Below are 21,562 nucleotides of genomic sequence, written 5' to 3'. Positions count from 1 at the left end.
GATAAAGGTAGATGTGTTAAATCCATAAGGAAGTGTTGAACATGTTTGTCTTGTGAAGTAAATGTAAATTCTACGAGTCCATGAAAAAGTCTACATGAAAGCTCACTGTGTTTTTAAAGATAAGGAAATGAGGGAGAGGGACAGAGAAAGACTGGTGGAGATTTTTAGGTTTATATAAGAGTGACCAAAGCAGAGGAGAAAACAAAAATTAACAAAAGAAGTATTCAAGCAGTTACATTTTGAGTAGCACTTACTATCCAACTTCTAGTACTTCTTGTTTTATTTTAAAGATGTCTTTTGTAAAGGTCGTGGCTTTGGACCCCATGTATTGTTCTGTGAGGATTTACTGGTCACTTTAAAAAGAAAATTTAAAATGTTGACTCTCCATATGAAAGTAAAATTTACCAGAGCCTGACAGAATTGCACTACCCTGATATTGTTTGATATAATCTATTTTGTATAAAATACATGCAAATGTTATCTTTAAAGATTAAGGGCAGATCATGTTTCACTGGTATATATGGCTATAGCTTTCACTAAAGTCTGTTTTCTTCGTATTTCAGTTATGTAAATGTAATCCAATGTCAAAAAAATACAAACCATTAAAAAAAAAAAAACAGTAGTTTGTAGTACTTCTGTATTACACCCTTCCTGTAGTCGGTGTCAATATTTTCACCTATTTGATTAAATGTTGAATTAAGTTATGTGTCGTTCTCTGACATTGGGTTTGACATCGAGTTAGATGATCTTTTTGTCATCACTGGTTAAGAGTGGAAATTTGGAAGAACTGATTGCTCTTTAGTTAAAAGCATCTTACACAATAAAGTCTCCTGTTTTTCAACACTCAGCTACATGGATTTCATTTTTTTCACTTGGAACAGAGTTATGGAAATTAAGCTTCATTTTGATATATCAAAACAGGTCTCACTGTCCAATCCACACTGGAAACATGATTGGATAAACATACACGTGAAAACATGCTTAAGTTCTCTCACTGCTACGGTTTCCTTTTATGTGTTAGATTAAATTTATTGAACCATTGTTATCTGACATTTTTATGTTACTAGTACATGCCCATGATATTTTTAAATCTGAGATTTTAGTCTGTTGTGAGGTGGTTGCTAACCACCGCGATGGCATAGCAATATATCACGCATAATGAAAGTTTGAGGTTATGAGTTAGATACTTATGCCATGAAAATAAAATCGTAAAATGCTTTTATAAGCTGTTCCAGGTGCATAAACATTGCAAAGGGTTTATTTTAGTCCATTGGTTGGTGGGTGCTTGGCAACATGACTAGCCTTAAAATGTGATAGATAGATAAGACCCTTCAGGGGGACGATGTGCCAATTTTGGTTGCTCAATTCCTGATCATGTAAGACACAAACACGGAAACAGACTTTGTGTTGAGGCCACACTTTATCTTGCTAATTTGTGTATATATTATCAGACATACATAATGTTAAAAATGTTTAACCTGACTTTTACAGAACCACTAAAAATAATATTTTAGCTATTAGTTAATTTTTATGAGTTATCTTTTTAAAAATTAAAGAAACAGTTATATTTTTTCCTTTTTATTTTGTTCATTTCACATTTTTTCCTTCTTTTTAAAGTTACGTAACTAATTAAATTAAACACACACACACACATTTATGTGTAGTGTATTGTGTTCTATGAATGTGCAGAATGAAGTCGTCCCATTCCTTCCTGTCACAATAAAATTCCCTGAATATGAAGTGTGGCTTCTGTGCCTAATATTAGTGGAGAGGTTTTAACTTGCATAGTTGTATAAAGTAACTGTAGAAATTAAAATAAACTTGCACAACTATTCTTTAAATTGTGAAAAAAAATAGTTATTTACTATTGTTATTTTAACAATTATTATTATTATTATTACATGTTTTTAATATATGGTATGTCCAAAGGCACAAACACTGGTCATTTCATTAGACACACCTTGCCAGTTCCAGGCTGGATCCCCTTTTGTCTTCTAAATTTACCTTAATTCTTCATGGCGTAGGTCTCACAAGGTGCACAGACCTCTTTGTAGAAAAAAAAGAAACAAGCCCAAACATGCAAGTAAACTATATTCCCAAAAGTTTTTGCTCATCTGCCTTCACACAACTCTGACCTGGAGTGACTTTTTTAATCCACAGGGTTTAATATGATGTTGGCCCAAGCTTTGCAGCAATAACAGCTTTAAGTCCTTTGGGAAGGTTTTCCACATGGTTTAGGAGTGCGTTTTCTTTTTGACCGAGAAGTTCTGACTCGCAGTCTCCGCACTAATTCATCCCCAAGGTGTTCTGTCAGGTTGAAGTCAGGACTCTATGCAGGCCAGTCAGGTTCTTCCACACCAACTTTGCTCATCCACATCTTTATGGACCTTGCTTTGTGTGCTGGTGTGCAGCCGTGTTGGAACAGGAAGGGGTCACCCTAATCCCCAAACTGTTCCCACGAAGTTGAGAGCATGAAGTTGTTCAAAATGTCTTGGTTTGCTGAAACGTTAAGAGTCCCTTTCACTGGAACTAAGGGGCCAGGCCTGAAAAATAACGCTGGAATTCACTGAGCTCCTGAGAGCGACCTATTCTTTCAGAAATGTTTCCAGAAGCAGTCTGCATACCGGCTGGATTTTGTACACCTGTGGCCATGGAAGATATTGGAACACCTGAGTTATTATTTGTTATAATTTTCATGGGTGAGTGAGTACTTTTGGCAATATTGTGTACATTTAGAGCATGTGTGCAAGAAATCTGATTTTTATGTATGGGTTGTTTTATGTTCTTAAATATGAAAAGAGTCCAGCAGTATCCTTCCTGTGTCAGGATGCACATAAGTGGTCCGCAGGTGCGCATTCGCTGTCAAAATAAAAGACGCGCACCAGATAAGAAGTTGCAACACGCGTTTGCGTACATAAGATTTTTTGGAGGAGGACAGACATTTGTTTAGAACTCTTACTCACACAGAGATGTGGTGCAGAATATGCCGTGAAAATCCCACTCTAGCGGACAAAAACAGTGCCTTTTATATGTACGCAAACGCGCGTCGCAAAAGTCCGTCTTAATTTTTTTTTCTCCCATGTCCCCTGCGGGGCTCCGTAGTTATGCTAAGCTAAACTATATGTAAGCTATTTGTCTCCTGATGCTGTACCCATACGTAATGCACTGATATCAGTGTCTTTGTCTTTTATGCGAAAGAAAGCATGTAAACGCGTTTATAAATTAACTAATAAGTGCTAATGAATTAGCCTGCAGTCACGAGTGCTTGAAACTTAAAGCTTACATTTTCATGTCATCTTAGCCGCAACCACAAGTAGATTCTAAATTTAAATAAACATCACTAAACGTTTACTTTAAAAGGAATCCAGACTGTAAAAACATGACTTAATATTAAGTCCAATGCAACTCATTGATGGCCTAATCTTATGTCAAAGTGCTGTTTGGTAGTGATGTGCGGATCGATACTGAAATATCGATTCCTCCGATACCATTTATGTTCTAGAATCGATTCTCATATTAAAATATCGATATTTTAGTAATTTAGGGTAAATTTGTAGTTCATCATTAAGAGCAACACAGTGGAAAGAAAATAAGGAAATATCATTCAGATTGTCTACATTGGAAGGAACTACTTCCTCTTCCACCTTTCATAGTCATGTTCGAAATACCGCTGTATAAATGTGTCTCAGCGCCTGGCGTGTGCACTCACAACAATGGCTGAGCGTAAATTAAGTCTTGAGTGGACGTATTTTACCTTCACAAACAGCCTAGACGTGGTTTGCGATACATGTGGCAAGAAAGTGAGGTGTCGTGGCAGCTCCACTAACCTCGTCAAACACCTCAGAGTAAATCATGTCACAGACAGACGTCTCTCGCGGAGTCCTTTAGTGCTGCAGGCAGGCAAGGTGTTCAAATAGAACACAACTTCACTTTTTTTTAATTATATGATGCATTCTGCATTAGTGATAAGAACAAGTAGTCTGATGTCCTGTAATCATGATGACGCTAAAATTATCGGTATTATCGGTAAAAGTATCGGTATCGGATCAGTATCGTCAATACCACCCTGAATTTTACTTGGTATCGGATCAGAAAGGAAATCAGTGGTATCGCACATCACTACTGTTTAGCAAGAGAGAATAGTTCTGCTTACCCATGAGCCAATCCACTCAAATTCTAGTGTAGTACATCAAAGTTGTTCTAGTTAACTAAAACAAATCTATTTTGTTAACTTTAAAAACGACTAAAATACTAAATACTAAAATAAAAAATACTGCAGAAATATCTTTAGTTTTTATATTTTTTAGTTTGGTAAAAATGTTATTACAACTTGCCTGATGAGTCATCAATGGACATGATTATTGAGACTATGGATGTCTACATTGCTTTCAAAAGGTTATGCGCTTTTATTGCTATACCTATGCTGATTTTCTCAAGTCTTGCCTCTGTATGCTCTCTATACAGTAATAAGTTAAAAGCCTAAATCTAACATTTAAACTTATTTAAAAAAATTGTTTTTTTTTTTTTTTCAAACAACAAAAACTAAACTTAAAGGTGCAACTCCACTCTGGAAACTAACTGAAAATAAAATGTATTAAAACTAAAATAAAATAAAAAATAAAAACTAATTAAAAAGCATAAAACAATAATAACTGTTTTACATGCATCATTTTTAAATATAAAGTAAGGATTGCAGGATGAATAATAACACATTATTAATAATAAACCAGAAAAGAAAATTCAGAATAAGGATTGGAAACTAGAAAGAAAACTTCAAGCTACAGCTGTTCAAGATTTGTCTTTAATTCTGCACATCTTTCACCAAAACATCCAAAAGAATATTTAAGGCTGCAGGATTTAAATGATACAAAAAATCTGGGCAACAAAGATGGAATTAAGGAATTAAATTAGTATGCTAAAAATACAAAATATAAAATTTCATAATTAAAAAAGTATACCTTATCAAATGCTGTGTATTTATTTACAAAGTCAAGAAAACACCCCAAAAAGAATGCCGTACAGGATTTAGCCTTTAAGTAATCTCATAAATAAGCAATTTAGATTTGAATAAAGTAGTCTTATTTCACATTTAAGCTTTTTTTTACTCTCCCGTTTGATTTTTCTGTTGAATTTATAAACTGGATACAGGATAAAGTGGGGAAAAAAGAAAAACTTTTCTTAGCAAGTGGTTCAAGGAATGAGCAAGAAAATGGCAACATTCATTGGAGCCACAAAGCAGACCAGCTTTTATACACATGTAAAAACAATTCTGAAAAATCTATTACCTTTTCCCCCTTCAAGTATCTGAACTGAATGTATTTACAAATTACATGCTGGGCTGTAAACTTTTGATCAAAGAATAACTCAAATAGGTCAGCCATGGTTGAATTAGATAATCATGTAATCTTGTGTCTTACACAGGAAAGCCCTGGTAAAATTAGGCGTAAAGAAGAAATTATGAATGTTCAACTCTTGAGGGATGCTTAACTTTACATTTTTTTTAAAAATATAGAGTTAAGCGATGAGGTATAAAGGGCATGGAACAACAAAGACTCTGTGATACTTTGACTTTCAAAATTATTTCAATTTTTCAGTCACGCCATGCTGTCAAGATTTAAGCGTCCAAGAAAACCAAGTAACTAAATCTGCATAATGGCTAAAACTAAAAGAAAATAGTATAAATAAACACATTTTCCCAAGTTCATTCAATCTTCCTGAATGGACTGAAATGGTGCATACATGCCTCCATACAGTGTGATGCCTCACAGCTGGGCTTGTTTTAACTGACAGGAATCAGCTGTTCTGCCTTCGCTGCATTTTAAATTGCTGATTGGCTTGTGGGGATTGTTTGAAATTTTTCACATTTTATGCGAGGGCTCTGCAGGGGAAATATTATAAATAAAGAGAAACCCATAGCTGACCTCTGAGCGAACTAGTTCCAAAGAAACCTCATCCTGTGCAGACCTGCCCGGGGGCTCCTGATGCTTAACTGGAGCTCTGAAACATTAGCCAGGTTGAGTCTTGTCCCAGGCAATAACCGCACTTCTGCAGCAAGTGCTCACACATTTACAGCCATACAGCCAAACTCAATCATTTAAGTCAACTTTTAAAGCTTAACTGTCCCATTTGGCATTACTAATCAATTCTACAATAGGTGAAGTCCAAAGTTAATATGTCCTGTCAACATCTCTGCAGAAAGAGTTGCCTATTTATACCTAACAAAAAAAGGAGTGTGTGGAAAAGGTGGTTGGGGTGAGGGACAGTGCAGTTTAAAATATAAAAGCAAAAAACTCACACACATTGCAGCTGAAAAATATCAAGTCATTTATACAAGTGATTTTGTCTAACTTCCTCCCACTGTTCTCTCTCTCTTTCACTCACACACACACAAATTTGGGTTCATTCCCATATAGTCTTCACCAAGACTAAAAGCCACGCACACTAATCAAATAAAAGCAGTCTCGTCTTTTTATATATATTTTCATTCCCCAGTGCAATTCAGGGTTCTCTCCCCACTTCGGTATGCTTTGTTTTTGTGTCATATCTATTGGATATGGTTCTGCTTGGTCCAGTTTCAGTTTCCAGTCTGATCAAAACAAAAAGTCACCTTATCTGCATTGGTCCCGTCCAGTACAATAGAAGTGATTGAGCCTGTATCCTCAATCTGTTTAGTTTTATGAAGTTAAATATAGTTCATTAAAATCCAGTTTGGTCTACTCCCATCCACAATCTTCCAGTTCTTTGTATGCCATTAAACTATACAAACTCAACATAGTTCTCTGGTATCAGTCCTGTTCGGCCATCAAGAGTCCCTTCCAACCAGCCAGGCTCCCTGGAAACATGAACTAGACAGAAGGGGAAAACATGGATTTTGTTGAAATGTACTGACATAGAAGAGAAATGTTCATAAACATGTGAAGACACTATGCATATTGAGGGTGAGAGGGTGGAGAAGCAGGCTTAAGATGACAGTTAACACTTCCACATGTTCCCCATCGAGTGTTTAATGTTTAAATATTTTGGAGAGGATATCTCTGGCATCACAGATTAGCTGTTGTTTACTTGTGAGCATGAAACACAGTATGAGCCCGAAACGTCACACATGCGTCCTGCAACAGGAATCTCTTTTCTGCACATGAACCTGCAAACATGTAAGTTCAGAAATAACATTTCTGCTAAACAAATATGATTACACATTGTTGGTTTTTAAGTACATATTCAAACTGCCAAACATTATTCTGACTGAATTATTTCATGATAAAGTTGTTTATCACATTTATTAAATCTCATTTAAAAAATATCTTTATGTACCATTCTTGTGAAATCATTCATGCAGGAATGAAATTGTTAACTCAAACATACCACTTTTGATGGTTTGTTCTAACAGCTTGGTAAAAGTGCAGTGCAGTTTTAAATTGGAAACCTAATAAGATTAGTTTGGGGTTGCTGTGGTGGTTAAACATCCTATAAATACGAAAGTGCAACATTGCTACAGGGTTAGATTGTGTGTTCACCAGATTTGTCCACACCAGGAATCTAATTTGCACCAAGCTGCGCACCACATTTACATCAAAGACAGAAAAATGAAACATAAACTCAAAATAAGACCATGTAAGCTTTTGCACATATTTGATTTTTACTATTTATGTCGGGGGGAAAGTTACATTCAGCAAACCTGCAGTATGAATATTATACCGTTGCTTTATTCTTGTAACGGTCAAGAAAGCACTACGAGGTTGTATTATGAGCTCCATGTGGACAGCTGGGATGCTTCATCCTTCGCCAGCCGTGAGAAGACTGCATTGCTGAGATACCACGTTAAGGATTGGATGTCCCCAAGGACACATTTTGACCCAAAGGGCTCGGATAACACGAGTCTGCATTACATAAGTCTAAATAGTCTTTATGCAGTTAATTCTATTTTGGTTTGGGTTTGGAAACTACATCCCACCAACATGGAGTATATGTCTACAAGGAAACTTTACTCAGGCCAACTATAATTATAATAGGCAGCAAAACAGAAGACCCAGTATAGTTATTGTTCTTAAATTTGGCTGATGTCGGGTAATGAAGCCCAGATCTGCACAAAGAAACTGAGATGATATAATCAGAGTCCTAATGGCTCATTCCCAGTAGAATAAAAAATGGATTGCAGCCTTCATTCCAGTTGGAAAAAAATCAGTAGTTGCCCAGTGATTGCATTGAATTTTTTCATATTCGGCGACTGTTTGCAAGTAGCTGCAGCAACTATTTTGATAGCAAGACTTACAAATATTCATGCTCAAAATGCCGACTTTAACTCATTTAATTACATCTAAATTTTCCACGTAATTTTATTACATACATACAATGTAAAATGTTACACTTAACAGTGTCTAGTTAAATTAAAATTACTCCAGTGATATATATTCTGTTTATACCAAACACATTTCCCTTTACAACTAATTATTTCAATAAATAAACCTTTGTTTTTATATACTTCTGTTGGAGGGTGAAGAATCCTTTTTTTGAGTGAAGGTAATAACTCATCTACACAGTGTCTCTTTGAAATGGGGGACTAAACTCAGCTAGTTTTATTCTGCCTATATTTTCTTATAAAAGCGACGTTTTCTACATCATTTGGCTGTAAGTTGCCATTTCTACAGAAACTATATCAGCGTTTCTGAGGAAAATTTCAGAATTTCTTTCAAATTTATGAAGTTCTTGCTAAACTCTAAATGTAAGCAGTTAAAGTTCACCGTTTTATTAGTAAATTGCTGACTGCATTCAATCAAAAACTGACAGCAAACCAACTCTAGCTTACTGCCCACTTGACACACCAAAGTTGCTTTGAAGACAGAAATTGACAGCGAGTGCTCACAGACCTGGTGTCCATTTTCAAAGGACCCATTTCAAAGGCAACGAGACCACTAGATCATTGCACAATAATTTTAGTTACGCAGCAGTCTCCAACCATTATTTTCCCTTGGTAAGGTAGGTAAATAGGAAAGTAAAGAATGGGGAAAATGTTTAACATTTCCCTTTATCATGGTTTGTATGTCTTTGGGTAACTTTCATATATACAGTATGTATGTCTTTGCTGTTTGTAACATATGCAGTCCAGTGTATTGCTTTAGCAGCTTGTCTGCTTGCCAGATTCTAAAGTCTCAGCACATTTTATTGCCAGGTGCCAGATAAAATATGTTAAACAAATGTTCTGTGGATTCAGTCTCTGTAATTAGCTCCAAAGCCTTAATTAAATTTTTGTTTTTTCATGCAGCTCTAGTGTACATTCCTCTATGCTCCTTCATATTCGCTTCATATTATAAAGAAGAAGTTCTAGTCAAGGGAAAGTGGTGCTATAAGCCTATCATATATAATTTTTGGACGGCTGACTATTTGGATAAATGTCGAGGATTTTTTGAAAGCCTCAGCACCAAGGCCAAGCAAATTCCCAAAGCTGGATTTTTGTTTTGACAACAAATAGTTTCTATACGCCAACCCACATTCTTTCCTTTTTCCTTTCTGCTGGCAAGTCCAGATTGTGACTCACCATTCTCAAAGATGGTCCCAGCAATGAAGGACAGCTCAGAGTCATGCTCTGCCTTGCAGGCATACAGAGCTCGAGCTTTTCTGCCCGTGAAACTGGAAATAAGAAGAGAGTTACACTGAGCCAGTAATCAGACACCAAATTAGTACCTCAATTTAACACAAATGGCAGGTTGGTCACTTTATATGCTCTTTATTAAGTATCAAATGGTTAAATTCACACATGGACTTTTTCCTTTTCCTGATTTTAGAGTAGGTATAAAATATTAGTGCATGACTATACATCATGCAAAGCTACACTTAGCAGAGGATTAACAGCCCTACAGTTGATCCTCTGTGGAAACAGGCCTATGTCCAGAAATCTGCTGAGGGGGAGCACCCAGTGCTTGTGAGAACAACCCTATCCTTTTGCTTGTGTGGAGGATCTGAAGATAAAGATAATGAAGCTTTTTGTTCTATATCAGAAAAGACAAAAAAAGGATCTGTACATGTTCAAACCTGAACCAGGTCTTTAATATGAAACTGGACAGGAATGTACCCACCAGAATGTTTCTGTTTGGTTAAACAATACACTCATTACCTGCTTATTGTGTGACATAACTCTGAATTTGCCTTTAAAATAAGCTGTACGTCAGTGCTAACTGCACATGAGGATGTGTTTGCATATGTTTACTTAATTATTTGACACTCTGGACATGGTTTTATTTCGACACTGTAATATTCCATGGTGTTGTATGTCTTTAAAGTTGTAGCTTGTGATTTATTTCTGCCTTGTAAACTTTACCTTTTCATTCAAATATAATTTATTGTTATATCTGTCTACCGTCTGCTACTGAGTCAGGCATTTAGAGGTCAAAGCTTTAAAGACCTGATATTTTGAGGGTGCAAAGCACTTGAAAAGAATACTAGCTGTTATCAGCTTCTAAAACAGCACCAGGACACTTAAGGCTTAAAATGTTAAGCGCTGAAATGAACTGTAGTGACAGACACTATATATCTACCAAGGTTCAGATGAATAACTGCATCAAATTAAGGCGTATTTTTATTGCCGTTTCAATAGAGAGGCTTATATTAGAATGACTGCTGCTTGACGTGTCCTTGATTTGAGATACTGCGGTGATACCCCGAGGGACGAGTTAGCTTTTAAGCTCTCTCGTTTCATGGGGAAGAGGAGAGGTCAGTCACATCCACTACACCAATGCCTCTTGAGCTCTGCTGGCTGGAAGTGTGTTGATCAAAGACACTACAATAATGGAGATCCATAAGCTTTCAGATAAGGTTTTTTAACTAGGTGGGCACAGTTTAAGGTTTCTTAGAATAAGCACAGTTTGCAGTTTCATTCTGATTACTGGCAAGTCAGCATCATGTCATTTCAAAAATACTGTGCACTAACCTGACAGGGGAGGAGTCACTGGAGGCAGAAGATATTGGCTGCGGACTGGAAGGGGCTGAGAACATCGGCCAGGAGGGCGAACGTGGTGAAGTGGGACTGGAAGACGTTGCACTGAAGGACATATTTACAGAGAATGACATGCTGTCATGACATGTTGATAGAATTGGATAAAAACTGGATAAATAACACCTCATGTTTATACCGTGGAGTACTGGAAATTAGGTATGACAAGTGGCAAGTGTGACTTTAAAGCAGTTTTAAATGTACCTTGCTGGTATGCTGGCGCGAGGCTTTGGGTTCAGCCTGGAAACACACACACACACAAAAAAAAAGAAGACAAAGTGAAACAATCAGTCATTATCAGTGCATTTTATTACATACAGAAGTGTTTCTGGACTGGAAAATACATTGTGGAATGAATTTGTACATTATAAATTGAGAGACAATGATGTCCATATGAGTTTTCCACCACATGAGGAATAAATGGCAAGTCAGCAAAGTAGACCTCCAATCTCGCTTGGCTAAAATAGTGAATCCAAAAGCCAAACCATACCAGTAGAAATTCTGTAAAAGTGTAATGTGCTTCGTGTTCAACTAAAACAACAAGAATAATGGAGGCTAATATGGAGGCTGTTTGAATTTTCCCTTGGTGAAGTCCTAACACAGTCCCAGTTGAATCTTGCGGTCTGTAAACACAGTGAGTAGAGGTCAGAGTGTGGATGTTCTCCCTGTGGTTGCACAGGTTTAATTTTCCACTCATGCTGCCCTTGACCAAGGAATTGGTGTGCATTTGTAGTTGTCTCCTGGGTGCTGCATAGTTGATTCCCACTGCCCCTAATAATTAGGATGGGTTAAATGCAAAGACATAGGAGGATAAACAAGATATCCTTATATTTAACCTTACATGTAACAAAAAAAAAAAAAAATCAACAAGACTTTAATTAGGTGGGGTGAGGGATAAAAAAAAAATCAATAACTACAAAGGACTGATCCAAGAATCAGTTGTAGTGATACTCTTTGTAAGAGAATAGTCATAGATGCAGTTTTGGTCAACATGGTGATGTTAAATATTTTCAACTTTCTCAGCAAGATCCATGTCTTCACCAGAGATGGGCAGTGGCGTGTTAAAAGTAACGTGTTACTGTAATCTGATTACTTTTTTCAAGTAAGGGATTACTATGGCAAAAAAGTAATTAGATTACTGTTACTTTCCCATAAGCACGCTATGTTACCGCATTACTAAACCGTGATTTTGTTTGTGATGTTTGCGGGAGTGTCTCATGATAATGACGAACGAGCGTGCAGCGTCCGTGGCAGCAACAAGAAGATCAACAATGGATAATATGGATTGTGAAAGACAGTACGACCATGCAGCATTTAAAGCTCGAAGTACTGACTTTACTTTGAGTTCGATTCTGTAAAAAAGTGACAAAAACATTAGCGTCTGCTGTACACTCTGCGTGGGAAAAAAAACTTTTCCTACAGCGAAAAATTAAACTTCAAATCTGAGCAAGCACCTAGCACGCTGCCATGGGAATGTGAAATTCACAGAGAAACCCCCGGATCCCCCCACTGACATGACTGCTGTGGCAATGGGCAAACCTCCACATGCCCCACTCCTGCTAAACAGGTAAAAATAGATTTAAAAACGACTGTACTTAGTGCCGCTGAATCTTTGCATCTTGCAAGTACTTGCATCTATTTGAGTGTAAACACAAAACATTGTTTTAGTTTATATGCTGAAATATGCAGAGAATAGGTTAAAATGTTAAACAAATTTCTTCAAGTCAAAGACTGTTGCGTATATTTAATTTTTGCTTGATGCGAAGTGCATAAAGTTAACAGATTCAAACTACTAAAACAAGCTTTAAAAAGAGACTTTCTCATTTGATTCAATTTTATATGATAGATAATGCAGAAAAAAATAGAATTGGGCTGAAAGGTCTACTGATTTATAACACATTCAGGTTGTGTATTTAAGAATAAGAAGAATAAGAAGAACTTTATTTTTTTAGAACTTTGTTTTTTTTAAATTTATCCCGAGGGAAATTCTTTTGTCATACACATGCTCAATGCAGCAAGAGAGACAGAGGAACAGAGTAATAAGTTTATGTTATGTTTTTAAAAAGTCACTAAGTAATAAAGTAACTATTTACCTTTAAAAATAAGTAATCAGAAAAGTATTGGGATAACTTTCTTAGAGAAATAATAATAATAATAAAGTAACTTGAGCAACACTGGCCTTCCCCAAAAGATTTTCATTCAGTCTTTCTAATCCAATGATGCAGGATGCAGATGAACTGACACTTTTAACACACAAAGATTACATAAAAGGCAACACCAGATTGTTTCAGAGATTAAAACGTAAATGCATCACAGAAAACTGGCATGTACATTAAGCCAGCAGAGTCACAAAGAACCAGAACACCCACTGCTGTGCATTCACAGCACTGAAAACACAGCCATGCTGCTGTGCATCATCCCCTACATCATTGTTTATTTTGGGCTTTCTTTTGGAAGCCTCTGCTTCTTCTTACTTGTATTACTCATGAGAGCTAAATACTAAAAAAAAAGTTGTATATTTATACACCTATTTCTAAAATGAATTTTTCCTGGGAGTCTTATGTGCAGGTCTTCTTATTCTTATACTTATTCTTAATAGCACAAGCAATTTGCCTCCATTGTTTAAAAAGATTTAAAACTGATTCTTGAGCTACTTCTGATTGCTTCAATCACCAGGAATCCAACAAGTGAACACATTTAACTGGCCTTTGAAATACTCAATTTGCCCCAATAATCAGTGACAATTTATTAGAAGAATGGAGTTAAAAGGACATATTATAGCCAACAGTGCCAACATAGTAGCATTTGATATGTTATAGTGGATTCAAAAGGTAACCAGAAAGTACAGGAAATCTGAGCAGAATTTTCTATTTGTGAAATACTTTGAGAGGTAATCTTAAATTCTATGAAGTTTTTTACCATACCAAAAAGAAGAAGTAGTTTGAATGAACAGTGAGGTGAAAATTTCTATATATCCTTCCACTAAAAAAAAAAAATGGTAAAAAGAGAGAAACTCTAATAAATGGGCTGCTGTAAAGATATGGCTTCTTTATTATTTTATTTTAACAATCTGCACCTGCCTAGCAAAAGCAGACCCTACTCTTTTTCTTCCAGTGTCAGATCAATCCCCTCATTCATTTTATATAACATCACATTGGTGAGTCAGAGGATTATTATTTTTTCCTCTTATCTCCCTCTCTGCACAGCGTCAACAGATTCATAGCCGGCTCTATTTTATATTATAACAGCCTTTCCCTTTTTTTGATGATGTAACATATGGTTGCTATGGTGATGTAGCTATATTTAAAAGTTAGTTTTGTGATTTTTTGTTTCAGGGACCCTGTGACAGACTGGCAACCTGTCCAGGGAAACTGAATAAGCTGAGGGAGGGAGGATGGGAGGAAGGAAGGAAGGAAAGAAGGAAGGATGGATGTTTTAGATTAGTAACTCTGTGCACACAGAACAAGACAAACACAAAAACAAAGAAGATAAGTGATACATATATCTTTGTTGACCTTAGAAACATCTAGAAACAGTTTCACCCCCTCCATACTCATTTTGAAGCATTTCTTACACCATCAGTATTTGGCACCTCCAGAGTGAGAGAAGTATGAGTTGGAAGATCAATCTTGGAATAATTCTCAAACTTGTTAATTAAATTCAGAAAATAAATTATTAGAAAGTCAAACTATTTTAACTGGATGTTAAACCTGAACTCTGGTGAATAAACTAGTAACAAAACAGGAAGTGAGATCATTTGGTTTAAATGAGCTCAAAAAGGCACTTTGATGTTATCACTGTGGCTTTATCAGGATCAGTAGAGTCACAGTAACTGATCCACCTTTTTCTACTTTATTCTCCACTCAGAGATCAATCAACATTTAAAAAAAAAATCAATCAGTGCAGACACCCTCATTAGGTTCTAGCACCCTTTAACTGTCACTAATCACAGATCACTGTGATAGACACGGCAAGAGGGGACCAACTTCTATGTCAGTAAAACTAATCAAGGATACATTTTGAGTCTGTCTTAATTTTAAATAGTTAACAATGCAATTATAAATAATCTGAATATTTCATGGTGATTCTCGTGTTTGTTCTGCAATGAATATGACCTGTATTCACTGAATCGGCTGTCTGATTTTTTTTCTTTTGTTTTTAAAGTGGACTTCATGCTGCTGAGTCACAACACCACCATGCACTGTTTGCCTCTGCAGATGTGAGAGCAACAAATACAGTTTACAGCCTTAAATAAGAATTTATAGCTTAACAAATAAATCACATTGACCCCAGAATTGCCTGCAAATGTTGAGTCTGGACTCAAAACACAAGGGTGCAAAAAGCTCTGAGAACATTTTAGTAATGAGAATCATAAATTTTACTTACTTCTTTTGTCACAGAGCCCAGCATTACCTGTACACTCTGAGAGCGAGGGCAAGATTAAAGTAGTGCAGAGAAAAGTGAGAGGCTGGTTTTACTTATACTACATGTCCATTTTTACTGATGGTGGCACGAATTTATCCCTTATTAGAGGTCTGAAGTAATCAGTGTAATATCTGTAGATCTGATAGCAGGAAGGAGAAAAAATATTTATATAAACAAGCTGTTTATCAATAAAAGCAGCCAAAGCAGACACATGTAATCTGGTAATGCATGTGTGTAAAAGGGTGTTATGCTGTTAGGAGGGAGTATCTTGATGACAGTCTGTCTACAAATCCTTAATGGATGGTTTTCTTCTTCCTCTCATTAATGGCACGTGAGTGTGTGTTTTTCAGTCACTCTCTCTATACTAATCAATCTCCAGTAAACTATTTTTTGCTTTGCTTTCTTTTCATTCAAAATTTTTTAAAACAAACTGCACGATAAAGACAAAACAGTTCACTGACTTTCACAAAGAGACGAGAGCAGAGCAGAGCAGGAGGTTTTTGGCATTTACATTTTCACCTTAACACATCAGGTCCAGGCCACCGTCAACCTCGTAGATTTGACCCAACTCAGACCCCAGTGCATTGCAGACTGACATCTCTTTTAGGTTTGCCTCTAGACATAGTCAAAGGTTTGCAGGTTTGTAAAAAGCACCTGACAAATAGTAGTAGGGAATAGGAGAACAGACAGAGCTGACAATGTCAACCGGTTGCCTCTGCACATATGATGAGGTCGCTGAGGCTGGTTTTTCATGCCAATTTGTAATGTGGCTCTGGGAGAATATGAAATGATGATCCGAGCTGGGATCAGAGTCAGTTACACATATCTATCTTTGCTTTGGCAGCTCGTTTGTGTTTCACACTTCGCTGGCTACTCCAGTCCAGCAGCTTAGGAAAGACTCTCTTTTCCCCAAGGTGTAGTGTATTCGCTTTGCCTGAAAATCCCTCAACAGCTAAATCGAAAATCCTCTAATGTGTGTCTGTTCACACTGAGCTGGTAGAGTTTTGATTGCATGCTGGTCATTTTTTTTCCCTTTTCTTTCTCGATTGTGGGCATTTTAAAGGCCTTATTTTCAGAGGATGGGTAGGCAGGAAAGCAGGGAGACAGCAAATGACACCCAAACCTCAAACCGAGGACCCTGCAGTAACCTTTGGCATATACACCAAAAAGCAGAAGTAAATAAAGTATGCTTGCAGAGATACAGTGCAAACAGAAAGGGACATAAAGTATAAAAAACAATTACATAAAACATACGGTTCTGCCCAAGCACAACTATAAGGGGATAAAAGGAAAAAACATAAGGATAGCAGGCTTTGAACATATAATTGCATACACCATTAGGTGCTCTATCATAGCTCACATGTTGTTCACTACAGTCATTAAACGCTTCTCGCTTGTGACTCATAAAGCAAAGACTTTCCAAAAATGTTCTTTTCTCTGTCCGCTGTTCTCTGTATTCTTCAGAGTATCTCTTAAAGCACCTGTTCCTGCTGTGCATTCTTATTTCTCCCCTCTCTTCACATATCACGAATAACACTTCTCTAGACACCCTAATGTGGACCCTGGGCTCAGTTTAAAAAAAAAAAAAAAATCCTATATACATTTATTATTACACCTGGAATATAAAGTATGTGTTTTCTATGAATTGTGTGCACAAATCACTCAAATTATTAAAAGATGAAAAATGTAAGTTGTGACATTTTGTATCATTAGTTATTATGTAAACCCTCTTGTGAGGTGTTTGCATAAACATTTTTTTATCCATTAGCTTTCTCTCCATCAAGCAGAGCAGCAGTTGCATGGGGCCCATTAAATTTCAATTGTATCACTACAGCATACGGGCATATATCTTTTGTTTTATGTTGTGCACACAATATAGAGTACACTGTCTATATACAGCCATGGGCTTTCGTTTGAAAAAAAAAATGCTTTCAGTAATATTAAAGATAAAATGATGATTTTTTTATTTTTATTTTTGAAGGGGGGGGGGGGGGGGGGTTACTTAACATGAGTTTTCAAATAATCTTGCAAGTGCTGGCGCTCTGTACTTTTTAATGACTGATCTATTGTGATTAGTAAAGATAGCATTTAAGCCAAATATAAGCATACCATAAGAAACAGGAAAATACTTCAAATACATCATAAGGATGGCTCCAACTGACTGCGTGCTCAGTGAATACCTCAGGCAGCAGAAACCCAAGAAAGTAGAGGATAAGGAGGATCCATCATGGAAGGATAGACCCCTATCTGTACCACCAGCAGACAGAGGAAGTGGCTGACATCCAGAAGTCCTACCAGTGGCTGGACAAAGCTGGACTGAAAGACAGCACAGAGGCAGTAATCATGGCAGCACAGGAACAAGCTCTGAGCTGGGGTCTATCACATCAGGCAAGACCTCAGGTGCAGGCTGTGTAAAGATGCCCCTGAGACAATCCAGCACATAACAGCAGGGTGCAAGATGTTAGCTGGCAAGGCATACACGGAACTCCATAACCAAGTGGCCAGCATAGTATACAGAAACATCTGTGGCGAGTATGGCCTGGAAGTCCTGAGGTCAAAATGGGAGACACCCCCAAGGGTGGTGAAAAATGACCGAGATAAGATCCTGTGGGACTTCCAGATAAAGAGAGACAAAATGGTGATGGCTATCCAACCGGACATAGTGGTGGTAGACAAACAGAGGAAGACGGCCGTAGTGATTGATGTAGCGGTTCCGAATGACAGCAACATCAGGAAGAAGGAAGCTGCAGAAGTGCCAAGGGCTCAGAGAAGAATCGGAGAAGATGTGGAGGGTGAAGGTAACAGTGGTCCCAGTGGTAATAGGAGCACTAGGTGCAGTGACTCCCAAGCTAGACAAGTGGCTCCAGCGAATCCCAGGAACAACATCATCAACAAGGGCAAGAGGTATGTTTCTGTTCTGTTACAGTCCACAGCCATACTCAAGTATTCAACAGCCAAAAGTATTTTTGTTGTTTGATGAAGGAAACCTTACAGTACTGATCGCCGTTCATTTCTAACATTAATCAAAGTTCAGACTGAAGATGCAAAATTGACAAAGAACTCACACAAATAACAAAGTTAATAAACAAAGGCTGGGTGGAACAATAGCATGCTGTTGAGAAAATTAAAAAATGAATTCCAAGCCGTGGGAGATAATAAAGGAGGATGAGTGGCAGTATCAGTGGAAGACGGAAGGAGAAACAATTATTGGTGACAGACTGGGCCTGCAGTCTTTATAACTAGGTGTATGTTAACAACAAACACCATAAAATAATATCAGGATGACAGACAGAAGATATTGTTTGTGCTTCTGTACATTTGTGTGTCAGACCATATGCGTGGCCAACCTTTGTCTCTGTGAGTTCCAGGTTTAGCGTTTACATAAAAACATGGTTATTTTCAGCAGGAGACAGGTTCAGTCAGCCCTGTGATAATATTTTTATCTCAGCTGGTTTCAGTTCTTAAACTGTCAATCAGACACAAGACAGTCTGACAAGTGAACACACTGTGAGACTTAAATCTGAGATACATATTACCATACCAACTTTTTAATGCTATAAATTGAGTTTTAAACTAAAAGTACGCATGGGACGTGTCATCTGCTGCATGTCACCCTCTCGCCAGTGAAGATAGGGGTTTATGACTGGATGTACGTTTGCCACTTTTGTCATGCTGCTTTGCAACAGATCATGAAAGAAAGAAAAAAACTCAGCTTCTGCACAGCAGGACAAATGTCAAGTACTATTTATGCCCTTTCATTGTATCAAAACCTGCTTGGCTAGATTATGCAGCAGCTATTTTTAAATTTTATTCATTCAGGAGAAGCAGACAGTTGCATAACTTCACCAGAATCTTTTGGGATTTAACCAGCCAGTCAAAAGTATACTTCACTAAGCTCCTAGCAACCATAAATGGAGATGTATGCTGATATACAAATATGTGGCAGTGTTTCATCAGTGTGATTGAAAACAGTTTACATAGTGTATATATTTTTGAGTTTGTATGTATATTTGAAGTTAAATGTTTTCATATTTGTGCACAGAGCTTTATCTACTGTACCTCATATATTAATATGTTCAAAATACCCTTTAAAAAAACCATTAGACTGCTAAGTTATCTTTACTACCTTAATTTTCTTCTTAAAATTCTTGTTAATTTTATGTAAATCCCCACCTGATAGATGCTTTCAGTGAACAAAACAAGTCCGTCACAGCTGTCACAGGGCGAGAGGCTGTGTACACCGAGATCACTACTCTAATGGACAGAAACAGCTCGCTCACATCTACTGCTGATTTAAAATCACCTGTTAGCCTAACAAGCATGCTTTTGGACTGTGGGATTGAGCCAGAGTCTCTTATGAAAGACGGACACTCCACACAGAAACGTCCCAGCTCTCCAGTACATTCGAACCAAGGACACTCTTGCTGTGAGGTGACAATGCAAACCACCACACCACTGCTCCATTTTAATCTTTAAATCAAGTGCACATATTTATGCTGGTGTATCTGTTAGAAGCTACTTGGGTTAACCTTATTTCGTAATGCTGTCCTACTCACAGTGATGTGGGCCGGTTCTGCCGGCTGTCCTGCTCGCCATCATTGCTTGTCAGGCTGTGTCTCGGGGTTCGACCTTGGCTGCTGCTGCTGCTACTGCTGCTGCTGCTGTTACAGTTGGCAGACGAGGACACCGAGTGTTGCAGGTCAGCAGCTGTGGCGTTGCCAACACTGTTCCTTTTCTCACCTGTAAGAATAAATGTGTGAGTGATCTATTCCTTGGGGCTTTCTCATTTCATAAAAATGGTTTTAACTATTTAGAAAAACTGGCAACTACTCTCACTGAGATTCAAACTCATCTGAGATTTTTAGTAGATGCACCTATGGTATCAATTTGAAAAGCCTACATTGCCTCGTTCTCGGGTTATCATATTCACAAACTCGGGTGTCAAAGCCACTGGCTCTTCCGCTCACCTGGCGGTGTGACGAAAATACTCCAACAGCCTTTTACAGCTGAGAGGTAAAAACCTTGCATTCTTATTCAGTGTAACAGATTACAGACCTTTAGGGGTCACTTTTTTGAGTTTTTCACCAAGGCTTTTAATAGGGAGCTCCCTTTCCCTCCTCTTACAGCATTATTTTAGGTGCTTTATTCAAGAGTACGAAACGTCGTTATGAGGTTTACTTATCAAAGCTGTTAGCAAGAAAAATTCTGCTGCAATCCTGCATGTCTGACAAACTTCCTCCCTTTAATAGGTGGCTGAAGGAATTAGGATTAGGAATTGTTCTGTCTGTTGTTCGGTTTGTTTGGTATACCTGTGTTGTCTATGTTTTAATGCAAACAAACAGATGCTTTAAAAAAAAATTAAATAAAGAAATCCTAAAGAAAAAAAAATAATAATTTGCATGAGGTCATGTCCTTCAGCTTACCCTTGTGGGAATGTGTTGGGGTGTGGAAAAGCGTGAGTGGCCTTTCGCTGCAGGAAGGAGTTTTGCTGTCTGTGCTCCTCCTCCTGGGCGTGTTCAGCTGCGTGTTGGACAAAGAAGAATTCGGCATGTCCCTGAATATCTGCACAAACAAGACAATCAGCATTAAATACAAACTAAGAAACAGCACAGTGCATAAATATGTAAATGGTGCTTTGGCAAATTTAAATTTGATTCCAGTAATAAAAAAGCAAACAATAAATCACCGCCCTTGCCCATTGTTGAGGACAGACTAATTCATTTGTGAGCAGAAGCATTATACTGAATATTAGTTCCTGGATTTTTTTATTTTGCAGCAGAGCTTCAACCATTGCAATTACAGAACATGGCAACAAAGCTGCTTGCAGCTGCGTGTGAAACGTCTTTTAAATGAGAGTAATTACATATGTAGAGATTTAACAACAGGGGACATTGCTGGCTCTAGTCTGAGATTTGTGGCAGTGATCATGGCATTACTGAAATTTTCTTCCACTTCAAGTACAGTCAGGAAAGTAAAATCCCCACGACGTGATAAAAATAAACACAAGCAGTAATTTTTTTCCCTCCGCCTTCCTCGAACGGATTACATAAGTCTATTAGTTTTCAAATATGATGTTTTTTAGTTTGTTATTGCAGGCTGTGTTAATCGCCTGTGACACTGTACATGCTTGTTCACTATGGTGAGACAAGCGTG

At 37.4% G+C, this 21,562-nt stretch overlaps 1 protein-coding gene across 3 annotated transcripts in view; it reads right to left on the bottom strand.

Moving 5' to 3' along the window:
• Positions 1-4,788: 4,788 nt before the first annotated feature.
• The window catches only part of LOC134636047 (rho GTPase-activating protein 26-like), an 89,155-nt gene continuing 72,381 nt past the window's right edge, over positions 4,789-21,562 (bottom strand). For all 3 annotated transcript variants that reach the window (XM_065471747.1, XM_063485817.1, XM_063485818.2), the window contains 6 exons: positions 20,833-20,971; positions 19,966-20,149; positions 11,189-11,224; positions 10,922-11,032; positions 9,533-9,624; positions 4,789-6,845 (listed from right to left, as the gene is read on the bottom strand). In XM_065471747.1, the coding sequence (XP_065327819.1) occupies positions 6,757-6,845; positions 9,533-9,624; positions 10,922-11,032; positions 11,189-11,224; positions 19,966-20,149; positions 20,833-20,971 (651 nt within the window). In that variant the 3' untranslated portion in view covers positions 4,789-6,756. The remainder of the gene's footprint in view (positions 6,846-9,532; positions 9,625-10,921; positions 11,033-11,188; positions 11,225-19,965; positions 20,150-20,832; positions 20,972-21,562) is intronic.

This window comes from Pelmatolapia mariae, linkage group LG10_11 (assembly GCF_036321145.2).
Source record: "Pelmatolapia mariae isolate MD_Pm_ZW linkage group LG10_11, Pm_UMD_F_2, whole genome shotgun sequence".
Taxonomy (NCBI): Eukaryota; Metazoa; Chordata; class Actinopteri; order Cichliformes; family Cichlidae; genus Pelmatolapia; species Pelmatolapia mariae.
This window is presented reverse-complemented; position numbering and strand designations above follow the sequence as displayed.